The sequence below is a fragment of the Puntigrus tetrazona genome, chromosome 5 (assembly GCF_018831695.1).
Source record: "Puntigrus tetrazona isolate hp1 chromosome 5, ASM1883169v1, whole genome shotgun sequence".
Lineage (NCBI taxonomy): Eukaryota > Metazoa > Chordata > Actinopteri > Cypriniformes > Cyprinidae > Puntigrus > Puntigrus tetrazona.
In genome coordinates, this window is record NC_056703.1 from 13,734,732 (window position 1) to 13,753,874 (window position 19,143).

The 19,143-nt window shown below is 37.3% G+C and overlaps 1 protein-coding gene across 6 annotated transcripts in view; it reads left to right on the top strand.

Moving 5' to 3' along the window:
- The window catches only part of klhl13 (kelch-like family member 13), a 43,032-nt gene that overhangs the window by 1,210 nt on the left and 22,679 nt on the right, over positions 1 to 19,143 (top strand). For 2 of the 6 annotated variants that reach the window (XM_043239789.1, XM_043239792.1), the window contains exon 2: positions 3,594 to 3,683. In XM_043239789.1, the coding sequence (XP_043095724.1) occupies positions 3,619 to 3,683 (65 nt within the window). In that variant the 5' untranslated portion in view covers positions 3,594 to 3,618. Of the gene's footprint in view, positions 1 to 3,593; positions 3,684 to 14,174; positions 15,809 to 19,143 lie in introns of those variants that run through there. The other 4 variants (XM_043239790.1, XM_043239793.1, XM_043239788.1 and 1 more) reach the window with 2 other exon arrangements.

Here is a 19,143-nt window from a genome sequence, read left to right on the forward strand (position 1 = left end):
CATGGTTTGACGTGACTTCAAGGCACTTATGATTTTCCTTTTTTTTTTGTAAACTAAAGCCATTCAATTGAGTGCATTGTTTATATTTGCCTCCGACGTGAACCTATAGCTAGTAACAGAACTATGAATACTCGTTTATGGGTCCTGTGACTACAGTTCCACTTGATGGGGGAAAGGCATGGTTAAGATAGAGTTACACCACATATTCCTTGATATAATTTCTATTTTTATTTCTTGTATTTTTTTATGTACTTTGTCTTTAATTCTGAGTCATGCTGCCCTTTTATTACTGAAATATTTATACTTGGATGTCTGTTTATCATACACCAAAAAGAAATTACTTTTTTTTTTTTTTTTTTTTAATATAAGCTGTACTTCATCTTGCTTGCGGCTATGGGAGGCTTTTCTTATTGGGATCCTGAAAGAGTGGAGGAAAAAATGTAATGGTTTGGGGAAAAAAATTATTTTTGTATGAATTGTGTAGTCTGACCTGAAATGTCTGAAGATGACGCTGATATGTGGTGGGCTGTGTTGTGTTGTGGGCTGTGGATTGCACACATAGTGTAGTAATGTGTCAGAAACACACACTTTTGCTGGCACACACTCTTTATGAGATGATTCAACATACTTTTCTCCTGTTTTAATAGTTGTGTGACCTATTCAAGGTTGTGTGCTCCATTTACGGAGTCGGTTCAGTCATTTTTGGCGCTTTGTCAATGGCTAAAATGGCAGCTTGGTATGCACTGGTATTGATTTTACATGTTGAATTTGACAGGGGTTATAAGCGGTTTGATCCAGCATTGATTTTCAGCCTCACATTCAGTTCTGAGTGATGGCATGAACAATGCAGTATCGCATTACAGATGAAGAATAGCTTCTAATTTAGAGAAGGGATGTCGGTCTAGGTGGCTATAATGAAAAGCACAGCAGGGTAGTCATAAGCCCATTTTACACAGCGCATTGATTACAGAAAATTGCAGCATTCCTTCTGTGTTCTGTGTGAATGCAAACATGACCCAGTATTAATCATGAGAACACCCCCCGGGTTGGGGACTTAGTAACATTGCCGGGATCAGTCGCGTGCCAGAACAAGGCAATACCAAAAGAGGCTGTAGTTTACTAAAATTAAAACTAAACCATTAAAATAAAATATTCTGAAATGACATGTAAAAAGCTTTAAGATTTTTTTATTATTATTATTATTATTATTATTATTATTATTATTTATTTTTTACATTTTGTTTTCACTGCTAAACATTAAACATGTAGTTTAATTGTGAGAACTAAATAAGTTAAACTAAAACTGAAATTATATGCTTGCTTAAAAACAAAAACTAATAAATACTGGGGAATCTATTTAGTTAATTTTACATTTAAAGGATTGAACTATCAAAAAATTGTGGGGAAAAATTAAGATGTCAGCAATGTTATAATAACAGTTATTTTGGCAGGCCAGACAATGAGATTACCTACAGGCTTTTTTTAGAAAAGGTTTTAAAAAATACAACAGAGAGTGACTGTGGACTTAATTGACTCTGAAGGTTCTTTTTCTGTCCAGCTCTGAAAGCGCGGCTGACGGTTTTAATAGCACAATAAAGTGTGTGTGACAGAGTGAACCTATTACTTCTGTAAAAGTCTATAAGGAGACGTATTAAACCCGAACATCTGAGGTTTGGGGTGTTTAGCACAGCTTATCTCTGACCTCTGTCTGTTGCTAAGACACAGTGGTTGCCACGGCAATGAGGAAGAATTGTACAAGCCATTGAAGTGCAGAAATTCCTTCCATGGTGTGATGCTTTTAAAAGTGCTCATCCTTTCGGCCTGGACAGAGTCGTCTTCATGGAATCAGGAACATCAAACACGAATCTAACAAATCTTACCAGAGTGCAATGAAAAAAGGAAGAAGTGGTTTTGCTGCTTTTTTTCCCCATGTATGAGTGTTTACTTATCAGATTCAGACTCAGGTTTCTAGAGCTAGTGTGACATGGGGAAATGTTTCTTTACCCATCTGTATAGGCTGTAGGTAGGCTGCAAGTTGTCTTTTTTTTTATCTTTAAAATGTTCAGAAAGTGTATGTAATTGGTTTCAGCTTCTCAACCGTAGTTGTTCATTGACACGGTGAAACATAAAAAAGATGAGCCCATGTAAGATGCTCTTCTGCAGCCTTTTATTCTGATCACACATTATTCTTGCAGCGGTTGTCTTGTTGATCTTTGAGCTGCACCCTCTTGTAGAATGAATCTGTTAAACACTCCAGCCGGTCACTGAGATGGTCACAGCTGTCACAAGTGTCTCTGCGCGGAGGTGGCGTTCAGTGTCTGCTCCTCAGCTTTGTTTCCTTATCTGTGTGAGAGAGCTATGTATAGTGGCTGATGATGAGGTGTATCCTGTGATCATTTTCTTTTCTGTCTCCTGATCAGACTGGAGAGGGAGAAGGGGAGTGAGGGGAGAGGGAAGGGGGGCAGACAACGCCCAAAATATGAGCAGCTAAATATTAATAGAAATGCCATATGCTATACTGTGGCGGTGGCAGCAAAGGGAACGGCTGTAATGTAACAATTTTGATTTTAATTTTTTTGAGATTTCCTAAAGATTGCATTAAACAGTGTTATTAAATTCTTAGTATTTGATGGTTTAACTTGAAAGGGTAAGTTCACCCAAAAATAAAAATGATTCTCCATGTCGTGCCAAACCCATAAGACTTCATAACACAAGGAGATGCATACGCAGGTGTTGTGGTACTGTCATGAACATGAGTTGGATTTTGGAGACATTTTTCAATAAAGTGATCATTTCTTTGCACACAATGTATTCTCATAGCTTCGAAAAATTAAGGTTAAATCAGAGATGTCACATGGACTATTTTAATGATGCCTTCACTGCCTTTTTCTGGGCCTTGAACTTTTCAGTTGCATTGCTGTCTATGCAGGGTTATAAAGCTTTTGAATTTCATCCAAAATATCTTAACTTGTGTTCCAAAGATGATCAAAGGCCTTATGGGTTTGAAAGGACACAAGAGTGAGTAATCAATAAGAGAATAATTAAGATTTTACGGTGAACTTACCCCTAAAGTTAGCAAATGATGATTTCAAAATATGCTATCCGTAAAAAGAGGAATTGAGCATGAACAATTAAATACTCACATATCAGCTAATATTAGAGATTTTATAAGGCATCTTTAGCAAAAAAAAAAATGGGATCCATCACATGGAAGGGTTAGTGCAGTATAAAAATAGGCATTAATTGCATTACAGCCATGAACTTGACATGCTGCTTGCTTTCTGACTGTTTGCAAGGGAAGGATATTACAAATTTTTAGTGGACAAAAATCTACATAATGGAGGACGGCTCATCAATGTTTTTATTCCAGCTATAAATAATAAATGCTTATAGCAGCTAAATTTATTAGCAGTATAAGCGGGGGTCAGTAATATTTGATAAATTATTACTTTTTAGCAAGGTTGCATTAAATAGCCTAGATCAGTCCACTGACGAGGACTAGAATTAGGGAAAGTAAGTCTTTAGAAGATTTCACTCCCATCTTGATTAGAGTTTCCATAATGAAGTTCCTGTCTTTCTGCTATTATTTTAAGGTGTTCTGGGGTTTTGTGCCTGGGCATGGACCACCCTGTGCATAGAGGAGACACCATGTCCATGGGACTACACGACAGGTACTGTGCAATGTATGTCATCTTATTCTTCTATACACACACGCGCACACACACACTTCTTATTCTCCATTCATCGCTCCTGTAGAGAGACACGTGTGTTCTAATTTTCCCTCTCTTCTGTGTGGAAACCATCCCCTTGGTTTGCTTTGTGCATCTGTTTTTGTTAGGAACATATTACACACACACGTGTTCTGAAGTTTTGTTGTTGAAGTTTTTCCACCAGTCTCATGTCAGCTGTCATCATGGAGGTCACTGCTAAAACTGACATTTGTCCTGCAGTGTGTGTGTATTGTGCCGTCATCTCAGGTGTTTTGTTTTACATGCTAAGATATAGATTAGATTCTCTGTTGGTAATGTGACGTCACGGACCTAAAAAAGCTCCCTGATTCATCAATTATACATCACGTAGTTTGTTTTAGTACTACTATAAATACTGTAGTTCTATTATTAAAATTTTTACTCTAAGACCACTTTTTCCATAAATCGGAGTGCTGAGTGCTACAGGAGTACATTTTTCGTTTTTGCACTTCCAGCTCCATGGTTCCTTAATCTTTCCAATATGTAGATTTAAAATAAAGATTTAAAGAGTTGTTGGAAGCTGTGGTTGTGACATTTATTATTACATGTTAAAATGTGTTAGTAGAAAACATTTTGCTGGTCACAGAACATAAAGGAGCCTGACAAATCCTCTTTTGATATAAAATCCTATAAACTTTATGACGTAATGGTGTCTTTATTTGATGAACTTTATTCTTAAGGAAGTGCCAGACAGCATCAGTAAGAACTGAAGCCTACATCTGATTTTGTGTATATCTGGATGGAATCTGATTTGAATAACTGACTGTCCACATGGTGCATCGCAACTGTTCACATACGATTTGTGTGGCCATAAACACTCCTTCATTTTATTGAATGTACATTTGTTAATATGCAATAAAAATAAAATTTGCAAAAACAGATTTTGTATTATAACATGTTACCGTCTTATGAGGCAGCATCAGAAACCTTTACCTTTTCTGATGCCAAAATCTTGATTTAAACATTTAAGTGGACATCAAAAACGGTACGGTTTATTACCGGTAGTTCATTACCTCTTTGATTTCTTCAATAATCCAAATGCCAATGGAAAATCCTCATGCGTTTTTGTCAAGAAAACCATGATGCTAACTTCCATGTTGGCCTACGACATTTTTTGAAATGTATTAAAATGAATGAAGGGCTGTCGGAAAGCCACATGCTTCAGCAAAAGCGATGTCTTGTTTTTGGATGTATCTCTAGAGTTGTTTTATCTGTTATTAGTGTTATATCAAATGGCTTTGTCACAGACTAGTGCTGTGACGAGTGAGGCTGATAGAGGGCATATGTGCTCAAACTGCTGTTTTCATCATGGAGACTGTGCTTTGTCTTTGCTTGCTGTCGTCTAATTTTCTCTGTGGCTAACCGCTATAAAGATAACTGCCATAAATGCACTTGAAAATGGACACCTCAGGACACAAGATAAACCCAGGTACAAATATGTAGTGGATTTTTTAATTTTTCCCACCCCAAACATACACTTTTCACTAACTGCGTGCCATCATACCATCCCGCTGACTAGTTCTTGCTCACACAGATGATATAAGCGTGTGTCACCGCAGGCAGATGACGGAGATTTGTGTTCTCTGCACTCTACAGTCATGCCTGATTGTTTGCTGTCTGTGATGTGTAAATCACAACAGAATTACAGCACGAGCTCAGATCACTATAAACACTAAACACTCAATTAAACAGCACAGCTCCTGAAGCGAGCGCAGCATGTTTGCTGATGGATTCTTCTGTATTGTTTAACAGAAAAACAAAGGCAACTGTGAATTCCATCGATCTGAGCCGACTTGCCGCCTGCTGAAATGTTACACGCTCTACTCTAGTTTTGTGTCTTCGCATGCCAAGTTGGCACTTAAGGGTTGAGCGTGTGGGCATGTGGATTTGTGATGAGTCAGACCCTTGAGATCATCGGACTAAGACTCAGTCAGCTGGTGTGTAGGACAGTATTGACAGGGCTATTTCTGTGTTCTGTTGGAGGAATGATTTACAAGACCTGCAGCCAAGTAACGGTCTCTCTAATGGCCAGGCTAAAACGGTGGCCCCAAAAGTATTTGATAACTTAAAGATGCAGGGTGTAAATTTTAGCGGCATCTAGTGGTTGAGATTTGATTTGCAACCAATGGCTCATTCCCCGCTCACCCCTCCCTTTAGAGAAGCTACAGAATTACAGAATTAAAGGAATGGTTCACTGAGGAAAAAAAAAAGTTAATAAAAAAATCTGTCATCATTTTCACTTGAAGAGGAGGATATTTATCCCTGTTTTGGGTCAACATTGACTTCCATATTATTTTTTTTTTCCTACCGAGTAACCAAAAACGGCGTGGTTTCTTCAAAATATCTTCCTTTGTGTTTAGCAAAACAAAGAAATTCATGCAGATTTGGAGCTACTTGAGGATGAGTAAATGATGACAGAATTTTTATTTATATATAAGATATCACAGTTTGAGGCAACCAGCAAGGTTTCTTTTGGTAAATTAAGGAATTATTTACTTAGGGATTTATTAAATGTTGTTGCAAATATTATTGTTACTTGTTCATCATTGTGTCAGCGTTTAATTCGCATGAACACCATAGTAATGAAACACACTCTGTTTGTACTATAACAGTTACTACTAACATGATGCTAACTTCCACATAAGGGGACCCGCGGTGTATGTATGTAGAAATAGCTCATTCAAAGTTAATAAAAACATAACTGTTTCATTGTGTAAGGTCTTTGGTCACCTCTGAAAACAGTTATATATTATATTGCATTTCTGTCTATATATATATATATATATATATATATATATATATATATATATATATATCTCCTCAATTACTTACTGCACCTTTTAAGCCACATTTAAACAAAATATCAAAGTACTTTTTGCCTTGTTGCTTTTTTTTTTTATATATCACTGTTCAAAAAGTGGCAGTAAGATGAGAAAATGTTTGTTTTTTTTAATTCAGAAATGGTGCATTATATTGGTCAAAAGTGAATTGTTGAAAAAATACGTCTATTTTAAATCTGTGCTGTTTATTTATTAAAGAATCCTGAAAAATAACGTATCAATGTTTTAAGTTTTAAGCACTGATTATAAGAAATATATCTTGAACATAAATCTAAGATAATGTACTGGTAATATTGCTAATTGTAATAATATTTTACAGTAATACTGTTTTGTAATTTTTTTGGTGTGCACAAACCTAAAAAATGCATAATCACCCCACTCTTTTAGCTTTAACTTAAGTGTTCAAGTACTTTTTGTCCAACTGATGGTCATATGGTGGTGGAAAGGTTGTAGTGTGTGATAATGTGCTTGTACTGTTTTATACCGCTGATTCCTGTCACCCTTGTAACTCTCTCAAACACACTGCTGTGGCTCTGATCTTGTCTTTTAAGCTGTTTAGGACCCTCAACCATCTGTTATGTACTTGTAGAGGTTGCCATAGCAACAGCTTCTCCTAGGAAAGTCTGAACTGTTAAAACTGATTTCAAGTAACTTCTGCACTAATGGCTGTTCAATTCAATTTTATTGGTGTAGCACTTTTCGTGATACAAATCTTTGCAAAGCAGCTTAACAGGGCATAAAATTTCTACAATGTATTTAATACTGTGCTCAGTAATATATTGCCCATAACTATTTAAATTTAAATATTCTTTATTGGCATATATGGTTTTATGGAGTACCTTTAACAATCCTTTGAACCTTTTACATACCAAAGATTCTTCATATATTTGAATAGTTTTTCATTGATTAATTTTAAAGTCTTAAAGTTCAGCATGATGATGGGGATTCATCTAAGAATACTACATGAACTTTCTTAAACTTTCTTTTTTCTCCTCTCTCTTCCATCTTTAGCCATTGTCAGCACTCGCTGTGACGCTTTTCATCCACTCACTTATTTCCCCCCCTTCCACATTGCTTCCTGCCCTTTTTATCTATACTTGTCCCTTCCTGCCTTCTCAGCCATTTTTCTCCCCTTCCTTAGGTGCTTAATCAAGTTAGTCTCTTTGCAGCATTGAGCATTGTACCAAATCACAGACATGTTTGTTGAATGCTTGAAGGCAATGGCCAAATCGGAATCTGCTCAATATGCCAGTTTGTAAATGACTGTGTGTGTGTGAGCTACTACTGCTAAAATGCTTTGAAAATGACAAATGCGGATTAATTGTGGATTTTCTTTAAGCTTTGCCAAAAATACTTTGCTAGATCGTACAGCCACCAAAAGCTCTCAGATCAAAACATTCATGACGTGCTGATCGTTTAGGAGCTTTTATTCCATCTCCTCTCCCTTCATCCCTTCTTAGAGAAAAGGCTTGTTTCAGATGTAAGCCTTGTTGTGTGATGTTATGCATAATTTCTGCATAATAATGACTAAATGTAGAGCGTCTGTAAGATGGAACAAAATAGCGTGTCAGTCAAATGTTAAAGAGCCGAAGAAAACCATGGAATATTTAACCATGGTCTTTCTTTCTTGTAAAATGAATCCCTTCCACATCAGTGGACGTTTTTAAGAAAAAACTTTATGTAGGACTTTGTTTGCAAAGTGTCTTACAAAAGATTATTATGGTGTTATGGATAGAGAGAGACCATTCTTTGACAAGAAAGAACATGTGTACACTATTAAAAGGAATACTTTTTACTGTATTATTAAATTATTTAAGATGACCTTAAAAAAAGAAATGAATAAAAAAAAATGTGACCCCCATCTTTTGAACAGTGCAAATATAAGTGATTTGTGATAGCATATATGACTGTGTGTATACCCTTTCTTAGCATTAAATTCAATTTATTCTAAATTCCTTTTTTTGTCCAAACCCTATTCACTATCAGCAGGGATAAATGCTGACTACCTATTGTGATACTCGGCTTTAGTTGAAATGTTGCCCTTGTTTTTATTCAGCCTCTTGTTAAGAGCAGCGTGTTCTTTGAAATGTTCTCTGCTTGAGCCCACACAGTTATTGAAACTCACTCTTTGAGTGTGAAGCACAGATCTGTTCTCGGTGACCAGTGTGATTTGTGTAAATGTAACATTTACAAGCATTTTCATGGCAGTTACCTCTGCTGTGCCATTTAATATTTCTGTTTTATCGTTAAGGAAGCCCTGCTCTGTTTCCTTGAGAATGTTTTTATAATAATGATTCGATATTTGAAAAGGGCCAAAAAAAAAAATGATGATACTATCTGAATTACTCAGTATCTAAGTAAACATGCAACGTTTTTCGTAGAATTAACCTGATCCTGGAAAAGTAGATCAAAGGTTGTTTTCAATTTTCTGGCTCGGGTCAATTGGTATGAATCATTTGAATCTTTATTTGCGAGTTTGTGACATTACACAGCCGCTTGACACACGTGAAATGGCTGTAATGTTTGGCTTCAGGCTGTGCAGGTGAGCTGTGAGAGCTGCTGAACAGGAACTGCGAGGGTGTGCTGCATTAGTGCCACGTTTACCGCTCTACAATGCCGTCGACATGGTGGCCGAGACAGCAAGGTTTATAGTAGAGTCGCTCTTTGTCTCTTAAATACACACACCCTTCTGTCCTCACCCACTTAATTAAGTGCTAAATGCGTGGTGAGGGTGAGCCGTGGCTATTCATAGAAATGTATTAATAGAGTGATTAAGGGGGTAAGGAGGGCAGCGAGAGTGTAGGATGTAATAGGATGAAGAACGTTTGCTCTTTCACGTGAGAAAATGATGAGTGAAGCACGCGGGAAAGCAGAAACGAAGGTAGCGTGTGAGGTGTGTGACTAGAACAGTATGTCAGAGCTGATTGTTCAAGTCATTGAGCACCATCTGTGCACAGTAAAGGTTATTACTGGGGTGTGCGTTTACCGTTCTGTGAACCTCTTTTTCTGCCATTGTACATCTGTTTCACATGCTCATACACAGGGCAGCTTAAATGGATATTTCACCCAAAATGAAAATGTAGCTGTCTGTTGACTCAACCTCAGGCCATCAAGACTTTTTTTTACTGAATGAATAAAAAAAGTCGAAGTTTATTATCTGAAACTAGATTATGGCTTTCCCTGTTTGCTTGAGGGTATGGATCACAGATAATAATGTACATATTTCGCAGATTCCTGCTGATGCTGATTGTTTCGCTTTACAAATATAATAATTATCATCAGAAGGACTAGTCATTTTTTGTTGTTGCCTGTATTATGACGCTAAGCTATTTTTTTTTTTTGAATCACCAAGTACCACAGTTTCAGCTAAAAATACTGTTGTTCTTTGATGGCCTGAGGGTGGGTAAATGAACAGCATATTTAACGTTTGGGTGTACTGTCTATTTAAGCAAACGCAAACAGGGGGATTGTGATTTTTAAGGCATTTTGTTTGTTAAAGAAAAAGTGCAATGCACTGTGACCAGCATGAGACGTTATTCTTTTCACAAGCTAGTTTCCTCGCATTTCACATTTTCATCACTGGTGGAAATCTTCAATATGTGGAGGTAAGAAAATAATTTGTATTTGGTATGAGAAACGTATCAAATATGTTTTGTTGATGATTGAGGGGAATTTTACACATACGCGGTAGCCGGAAAACTGCTTCATGTTAATGCTACATGATTTCAGGGGTGGGAACCTGCTTTAGCCAGCTTTATGGTTTCTGTTGTTAGATTTATTGTGAGCGCAACTGCTTTTAATTAATCATTGACACGTTGTAGTGTCTCGCATGAGGATCTCGTTGTGCTGTGTATTGTGTAAAATGCCCCAAGATGTTAACTTTACCTCTAAGTTTAGGCTTTCTAGCTAAAATGAGCCTGCTAAAGTCATTGTGCGTGTTTAAGTAACATCTCTCTATTTGCACTCTTGCAGTTTTAAATGGAAGACACCCCTTGAAATGCTTGTAACGATTATTGATGTGATTTCATCTCACTAAACCTCAACATCCCCTGCATGCTGATGAAAATACATAAATAAAAATGAATGTGTGACGTCGAATGTCACTGTTTATTCAAAGCACACGCTTTTCACTCAAGCAACATTAATGATTAAATGATCATATGTGTTTTTGATTTAACTTTTTTGCATTTTGTCTTTTTGATGTAAATGTTGCAGGTTTAATAAATTGCGTATAAACTACATAAGTTTGTCTTTTTATTGGGTACAAATGTAGTTCATAAAAATAATACATACTTGACACAAATTGTGTAACTATAGACAAGTGCATATAAAAAAAACTCATCAGGTTTTTTTTGGTATCAGGATTAACACATAGATTGAGTTATAATTATAATGAAATGTGTTGTCCTTTATATAGACACAGTGGTGTGTTAAGAAACGTAAGGGGTTATGTTGTTTTCAGCACATCCTTTTTAAGAGTAATGTAGTTAGAGAGGATTTAAAAATATCTTTTTATGTTCCACAGTTAAAAGAAGGTCATACAGTTTTAGAACTGCATGTGGTTGAGTAAATAATGACAGATTTTTCTAATTAGTGTTTTTTTTTTTTTTTTCTTGATTTAATATTTTTCTTTAAACTATGTAAAATGATTCCTGATATCTTTCTGATGAGATCTTTAACTCTAGCCAGTGTTTTCAGCAGTTTTGCTTTGACTTCTTTTGCCATAGATGGGGCTGTGGCATAGAATGAATTGAATCTGAATCAAAGCAATTACTTGTGAATCCAAATGAAAATTAAAATGGTGTATGGATATAAGAATACCCAGCCTTAGAATTTAAAATGCCCTTATTATGGGTTATGAAATGTTAATATTTTGGTTTTGGGAGTCCCAAACAGCAGATTAACATGCATGCAAGGTCAAAAAAAAACACTCTTTTTTTTTTTTTTTTTTTTTTTTTTTTTTTTTCAACAATTCCCCAAACGATTCGTTCAGCAATTAATTTTTTTTTTAAATCCGCTCCGGTGAGTGCTTTAAATAAAATCAATCTGTGTTTGTGAGCTCCAAAAGCAGCATCTAGTGGCAAAGAATGAATTTGCAATTTCATTCAGACCAATGCGAAAATCAAGTTTTCCCAGGTCTGCGCGCTCAACTTTGTTACAATGATTCAGAGTCCACTCTTACTTTTGAGAGACAATAACTTCATACGAGGTGCACTATCAGATTTAGATGTTTTTTCAGGATGTTTTCATTCCCTTTAGAGCTGTGTTCCACACTGCATGAAAAGGTTATTTTTCTTAAAATCCATAATAGGGTCACTTTTTAAATTTATCTGTTCAGTGTATCTGTGTTCACCGTCTAATTTGCACAAATTGCATAAATGGCCCGTTTCAGTGTCAGAAAGGCAAATTTTGCTGAATGGTGATTTGCTTCACAGGTATAAACTTGTTCGCTGAATTTGTTTGTGTGTGTCTTTTGTCTTCTTGAATGTACCTGAGCGTCTTGTTAAAATGAAAATAAATTTGACAATGTCTTGGTTCACATCTTGGCTGAGCTCACAAGAACGCGTGTTTTGATTTGGCCACCGCCAGACCCTTGCGCTCTCATCTACAATGCACATTTAGTCCGTGGGTTCAGTGAAGCCCTCTCTTCCCCATCCCACCTGCCAAACACTCATCTCAACGAGATTAAAAAACATGGAAAATTGCAGTGTCATGTCTTGAAATGCAAATCGGCTTTCTTTCATGTCGGCTTCATTCGGACGCGAGTGGCCTTCGATAAGGTCACAAACCAGATTCCAGATCTTCTGCTTTCCAGAAATCAGGAAAGCGGGAAGACGAGCAATGACATCATGCTAAGCTTTTGTGCCGTTTAGCTTAACAGTCTTGCAGCCGCTAATCGGTCACCATTTATCTGTAATTCCTTAATGGAGAATCCATAGTAGCTGGAGGGGGAGTCAGAAGTAAGCTAAAGAACAACATTGATTTATATTTTAGCGAGCGGTTAATTTGCCGTTGTGGTGTTCCGTCTCAGATTAACTCCTAATGAAGGCTTCTGCTAACAGATTCACTGTCCAGTTTATCACTTCAGACAGTGACGCATCTGTTCTGAGCTGCAGGCTTGCAGCTTGAGGCGCGCTGTCCTTTTAAAATGCGGCTTATACCTCTCGCTGTTTGATCATTGCGGCGTGATTACTTCTGCTGAAAGCGTCTCACCTGCTGTCTAGTACACGCACGCGAACAAAAGATTGCTTTAGTGTTGTTAACTGAGTTGCGCTTTTAAGACAGTCACAGATTGCCTCTGATGATCCCTCTATTTCTAAGCTCAACTTCTAACAAGATCCATTGCAGGCCTGGTGTGAACTTGTAAAGTCTTTGTTGTGTATGTTTGTGTTACTTCTCCCCTGCGTTTCCATATACATAATTCAGTTCGCATTGGAGTGAGTATAAATAAGTGCTAGACTCCTTAGCAAACAGAAAATACGGTCACAGATGTTTTGAGTAGATGGATATTTCGAAAGTTGCCAGTAATGACTGTACCATCCTTTTGGGGCGAATATGGGACATCTTTCTCTCTAGTTAGCTGATAGATCTTTTCACACGTTAGCATCCTGTCATATCTTTAATTTCCTGGTGAAATAACATTTTGTTTAATTGTGCATGGTTGCAGTGAAAATTAAATGACAGATCACAGTATGGCCTCAGTTAAAGGGACACATGAACTGACGGTCTTTTCATATTTACTTGCATGAAGTTAATCTACTCTCGTGTCTGTTTTGTGGTTGGGATACAGCTGTGACTACTACGTATGCATACATCAATATAGAGTCTTTTTTGTCACGCTGTACAACAATGTGTTTTTGCATTTATTTTGTTTTCATATATTGGGGTAGATGTTAATAAAACGATCTATATAAATAAAATAAAACTGTGTATATATATATATATATATATATATATATATATATATATATATATATATATATATATATATATATATATATATATGCTTCTGCTGTAGTTGTCAGACAAGATGGTGGATTCAGCATTATGGTTGGTCAGATCACCTTTTTCAAAAATTCAGTAATCGTTCTAATGCAATTTTTTTTTGTTTTTGTGCTCAATAAGCATTTCCAATTATTTCCAGTGTTGAAAACCAATGTGCCACTCAATATTTCTGTGAAAAGTGATGCATTTTTGGGATGTCTTCATACATAAACACTAAATGATGAACAAAAGTAAAATTTATTTGAAAATAATTTGCAACAATTTACTGTCACTTTTGATTCATTTCATGTGAATTTGCCGAATTAAAGGAACAGCTGACCACAATTTCACCATGGTTTTATAACATTTGGTTATTATCTCATTTGATTCAAAATGAATTTACATTTGACCCAATGTAACGCACACTTGGGTCACGTTTTGATTACAATGTAGCACATCTAGAAAGCGATTGAATAGGTTAAAGGACATCTACTCAGACTTGTTGTCAGCACTTTAAATGAAGACGGACATAATCGCAGAAACGACTGTAGTAGCTCTTTCTTTTCCTCTGTCTCCTCTTTGACATGTGCTGTCACGGCAGTGGGTGAAGAGCCCCGCGGTGGAGTTTGTGCCCTGCTTGCGCCGCCTAGCTAGAGATGTTTTGAAAAGATCTGTCTCTCATAATGGACATCAGAGGGGAATTCTTCACCATTATACAACACACAGGAACAGAAGTGATGTTCTTTAATGTTCAGTAGAATCATACTCAGGTTTTATATTTCTTGTGCCTGCAGTCGTGTGTTGTATTTTATGCCAGGTCATTAAACTCTTATCTGTGCTCTGAGACTCTTTTTCGCTCACTAGCCTCCGCAGTTAGCTATGGCAGGCCAGTTTAACATATGTTTCTGTACTTAAAACTAATCAGCAATTTTTTTTTTTTTTTTTTTTTTTTTGACAATTACTTGTTTTACAGTCACTTATTTTTCCTTAATACTAATTAACAAATTTTCAATGTTCACTAGTTACTATACATCTATTACTAGTTTAGTGACTATAGATTATTCACTTGTAAATATTATTACTAGACACTTGTAAATATTTATTACATATCTGTGTTCACATATCAGCTTAGTTCTGACTAGTATATTTTCTGTTTCTTATTTGGACATAATAATTAGAATAAGAACAAACGATTCAAATATTTTTTGATAGATGTATATTTGTCCTCATTTATAAGTAATTGAATAAATACAATAAAAAAATTTATTATTGGTCTAATGTGTAGTCAGAACGGCAACTTCATGGTTTAAATAAAAATTATACTGATATAATTTTAAATGTTTAAAAAGAAATTTATGTAAAACTAGTATTGCTAATAAGAAAAGTGCAATAGATGTATTAACTTTTAATCATAACTTATTAGTGAATACTGCTAGGCTACTAATGACATGCTACTACTTAAACTAAAGCAACAACTAATAAACATTAATTAGTATTAGTTTATATGCAAATCACAGATCACTAATGCCAAACATTCATAGTATGTAATGAAAAAGTACTACGCGTTAACTGAGTAGATATTGCAGGGCTCCTTGGTTTTCTGTATTTATTTAAAAAAAAATTGGGCTATTAGCCTACAATAGAGTAGATACGTGAATGAATGTTAAAACGGCTTGCCATACTCAGCCTGCATTCAAACAAGGTGGCACTATAGCTGAACATCCAGTGTACCGACCGCGCATGCCTCTTCCTTGCACTGACCGGACGCGACGGTGCCTATTTTTTTCCTCCCCTCCATCATCATCATCATCATCCCTCTCTCTTTCTCAGGAGATGATGCTCGGCTCAGGCACACCTGCTTTTCACCTCTCGTCTCAGGCTTAAGTGTTGTTCCTCCCGGTTTTCCGCCAACCTTCTCTGCGGTATTCAGACAGCGCTGCCTCAACCAGAGAAGCACTGCCTCAAACAGAGCTGTCTGTGTCGGCGGTCGATCCTCCTCTTTATTTTCCTCTTCCTCCTCCCTGCTCTCGGTGAGGGCTGCCGGGGATGGAAGCCCGCGCTGGTCGCCTCTTCATGGACTCGCTCTTGACGGCTATTCTCATTCGCGTTGTATCTCAGAGGTGCTGACTGGAAAAACATGCCTTTGAAATGGAAAAGCGGTTCGCCCGTCAGCTGGAAATTTCCCGTGCCCGTCCTTAAAACGTCCAGGTCCTCTCCACTCTCGCCAGCATACATGTAAGTAGCTGTGATATAAAGGCGTCGAAGCGAGCGCTTGTGTGTTTTAAAACGTGACCGTCAGTAACCGAGGGCGCGCGAGTGTGTTTATATTCCGTCTTTACTCGTTCATTAAGGATGCTGCTGCTGTGCTGCTCGTTTCGGGGTCGGTGTCGCCTCCCTTCGTTTCTCTGTAACCTAATTGTGAACGTTCAGAGAGGTCTTGAGACCCGTTTTATAACGTTTAGCGTGTTTCCGCGCGACGCCTATGTTTCTGAATCCACATTTTCCACCCTCCCTGAATCCTCTTCGCGGCTCCGTTTATGGGCTCTAGTAAGCACCGGGCCGCGATACAGCCGGCGAAGCAGTCTTTTGTCCTGGCGTGTCGTGCGCTCTGGATTGGAGCGCTAGTGTTGTGTTGGTGGGTGGGGGCCCGGTGGGCTGCTGGAGGATGCAGCACGGATGCTGGATGATACACGGAACATGACCGCTAGCGCTTCCGCTCGGCATGGTTTATAAACCAACGCACGACTAACTTCTAATGTGTACTAGAAAAGCAGCAGCGTGTCTTTAACGTGATCTTCCGTGGATCAGTGCGCACTGGAGTGATGCGTCCCACATCGACGCTCCGTTGAAACGAACCCATAATGAAAACATTTAAAAAATAATTATGAAATCCCGTTTTATTAATGTATAGCCTGTGTTAACTTGTGGGACCTTGTCCAAGAGAGCATTATATGTTCATGATTTTCATATGTTCTGTCATTAATGTAAAAATGTTGTATTATTCATTTGAATTTACAAGTCATTTTCACGTTGCATATTGTTCCAAAGCCACTCTGGAAAAAGCACGTTTCAGATGCTGCAGTCAAAGATCTAGATTGGACCGATTCAAGGGATGATTTTGTGTACTAATGAAGGGAGGCCATCCTCGGGCAGCAGAGTAATGTCCATATGGCAGTAATATGCAGCTCTAACATAATACAAGTTATGTATGCATTCAGAGAAAATTATCCTATCGTTTTAGTAGTTTAGGCAATGATTAGATTTTGTGATCATAAAGGTTGCAATATAAGGATAAAATTTGGCCGTTTTGAATGTCCAAAGTTGAAACCACGACCAGCGGTTTGCTGAGAGTTAACTGTAAAGCGAGAGTTTAAAACGCTGGTCTGTCTTGCTAATCATAGGCTGTATCTGTCTTCGTTTGAAAGTGGTTTTGCTAGTTCAATTCAATTCAAGTAGAAAACTAGATCTGAGAAAATCCTTTCCTCGTCTCTTTTGTTTAGGTAAGTTTCTTTCTCCTGTCTGTCTGTATTTTAGTCTTTCTAGCAGTAACTCTATTGTGCATATACAGTTCTCTTAAAACTTCCCCTTGAGAATCAATAAACTGTTTATTTATGCGTGTCTGTATCTTCTCAGATTTAAGGTTTGGGGTTGTGGATTACAGCGTTGAGTTCCCTACCCTGCTGTCGCCCCTCCCAGTCAATCCTTGCCCAGTAAAAACAAAGTCTATTTTTACTGCTTTGGCTGTGTGTTGTGTGTGTGATTACAGGGTGAGCTGTAGTCTATGTATTTCTTAATGGGTGGAGAGATGCCTCTTGGACACATGAATCACTCTCTTTTTGTGTGAATGTGTGTTGAGAGAGAAAATATTGAACAACAGGATGTTTTTGCCAGCTGCTTAAAAAAAGTACTTGTCAGAGTTTGCACGTTCACGTCGGAAGAACTGTGACGTTTAAAGAATGGTTTTGTTTTAAGAGAATACAGAAGTCCACACCACAACTATAATAACACAAAGGAACAATATTATAGGAATCTCTCTCAGAATAATTTTTTTTCCAGCAGATGAACAATGCTACATTTTAACATCCATTCAGAGTCCACGCAAGGTTATGAGCCTGAGCATTTAAATCGTCAGATGACATAAGTGCAGCGTACGCTTTTTAATGCACATTATCATAAACTGGTGTGGGAATGAATTACGGCTGCAAGATGAATCAAAATTAAACCGAAATTGTGGCTTTGTGCATTTTATCTAATCGCAAATACTGTGGTTTAATTGGATAAATATGTGGTGTGTTTAAGAGTGAAGATCGTCACTGTAATATCTAATATCATTCGGCTTGAGGTTTGTGTTTGCAATGCATGTTTTTCCATATAGGACTATATTGAGTTTAAAGTGCATGGAGTGTTTGGAAGGTGAGGATTCATTTAGTTGAGTGTACTCCTGAAGTGTTACCTCACCTCTAAATATACCCACTGCCTGTAGTGAGGATTTCACGCTCAGTAGGGCAAGGGAGAGGTGTCCATATGCAGTAAAATACTTCCACAATAAATTGCAAACAATTCAAGTGAACAGTGTATGAACAAGCATGCATCACCACAAAACTCAAACACACTGTCCTAAGGGCACATTCAAGAAAAAAAAAAAAGAAGCAGCTTTTTTTTATATTTGTGTCTTGAAGGATTCTCGGTCTTCAGCTTAAAAGAGTGATGAGGAGTGACAGCCGGAGAGCTTGTGCTGCAGGGGGGAAGAGAATGACGCACGCATGGGTGTGTGTTTGTGTTGTCACAGGTGAAGGCTGTAGACTGTCATGACAGATTTAAAGTCCTGCTCATCTGCTGCTGAAAGGACCTTGGACTTGACCTTGGTACACATTATTATAATGGAAGTTTAACCTGAAATCTTTGGTGTCAGGTCGTCCAGGAAATTCAGGGTGTGTTTGTTTTGCTGCCAGCACTTGTCTCATGCGCTTTAGTATCCTGTGAAGACTGTGTCAAACTCAAAGAAATGTCGACAGGAACAGACAGCGGTTCGTCCTTTTCACATTCACCTTTCACGTTGAATTCTGTCTGTGTTTCAGCTTTTCATTTTTACCTTGTGATCTCAGATGAAAGGGTGCGACGTATCAGACTTCTTGCTGCTGCAGATTGAGAGAAAGCTGCTTTATTAATTTTTACGCTTGTTTTTTTGTACACTAAATTTCAGTAAAAAATTCTGTTTGGAGGAGGCCACCAGCTGTTTTTTACATCTGGGTTTATGCTGATTTTATTTTTTATCAAGATAAAAGCCATTTCAGATATAATTAAATATGACATTGAAGATCAGTTTCTGCAAGAAGGGATGGAGTCATGTTTGCAAAGTGTACTAAGTCCAAAAATTTGCTGTTCAATCTAATGAATTAATGTTTTATATCCTTTCAGTAAATAATATTTTTCATAGCTTATTGCTTGCAATACATTTACAATTTATTACAACTGTTCAAATGTATATACGCTTTGATCAAATGTTAAAGGGCGCCACAAAGTATCAGTACTATTCTTATTTCTGTTTTCTAATTCAATGTTGTGATAAA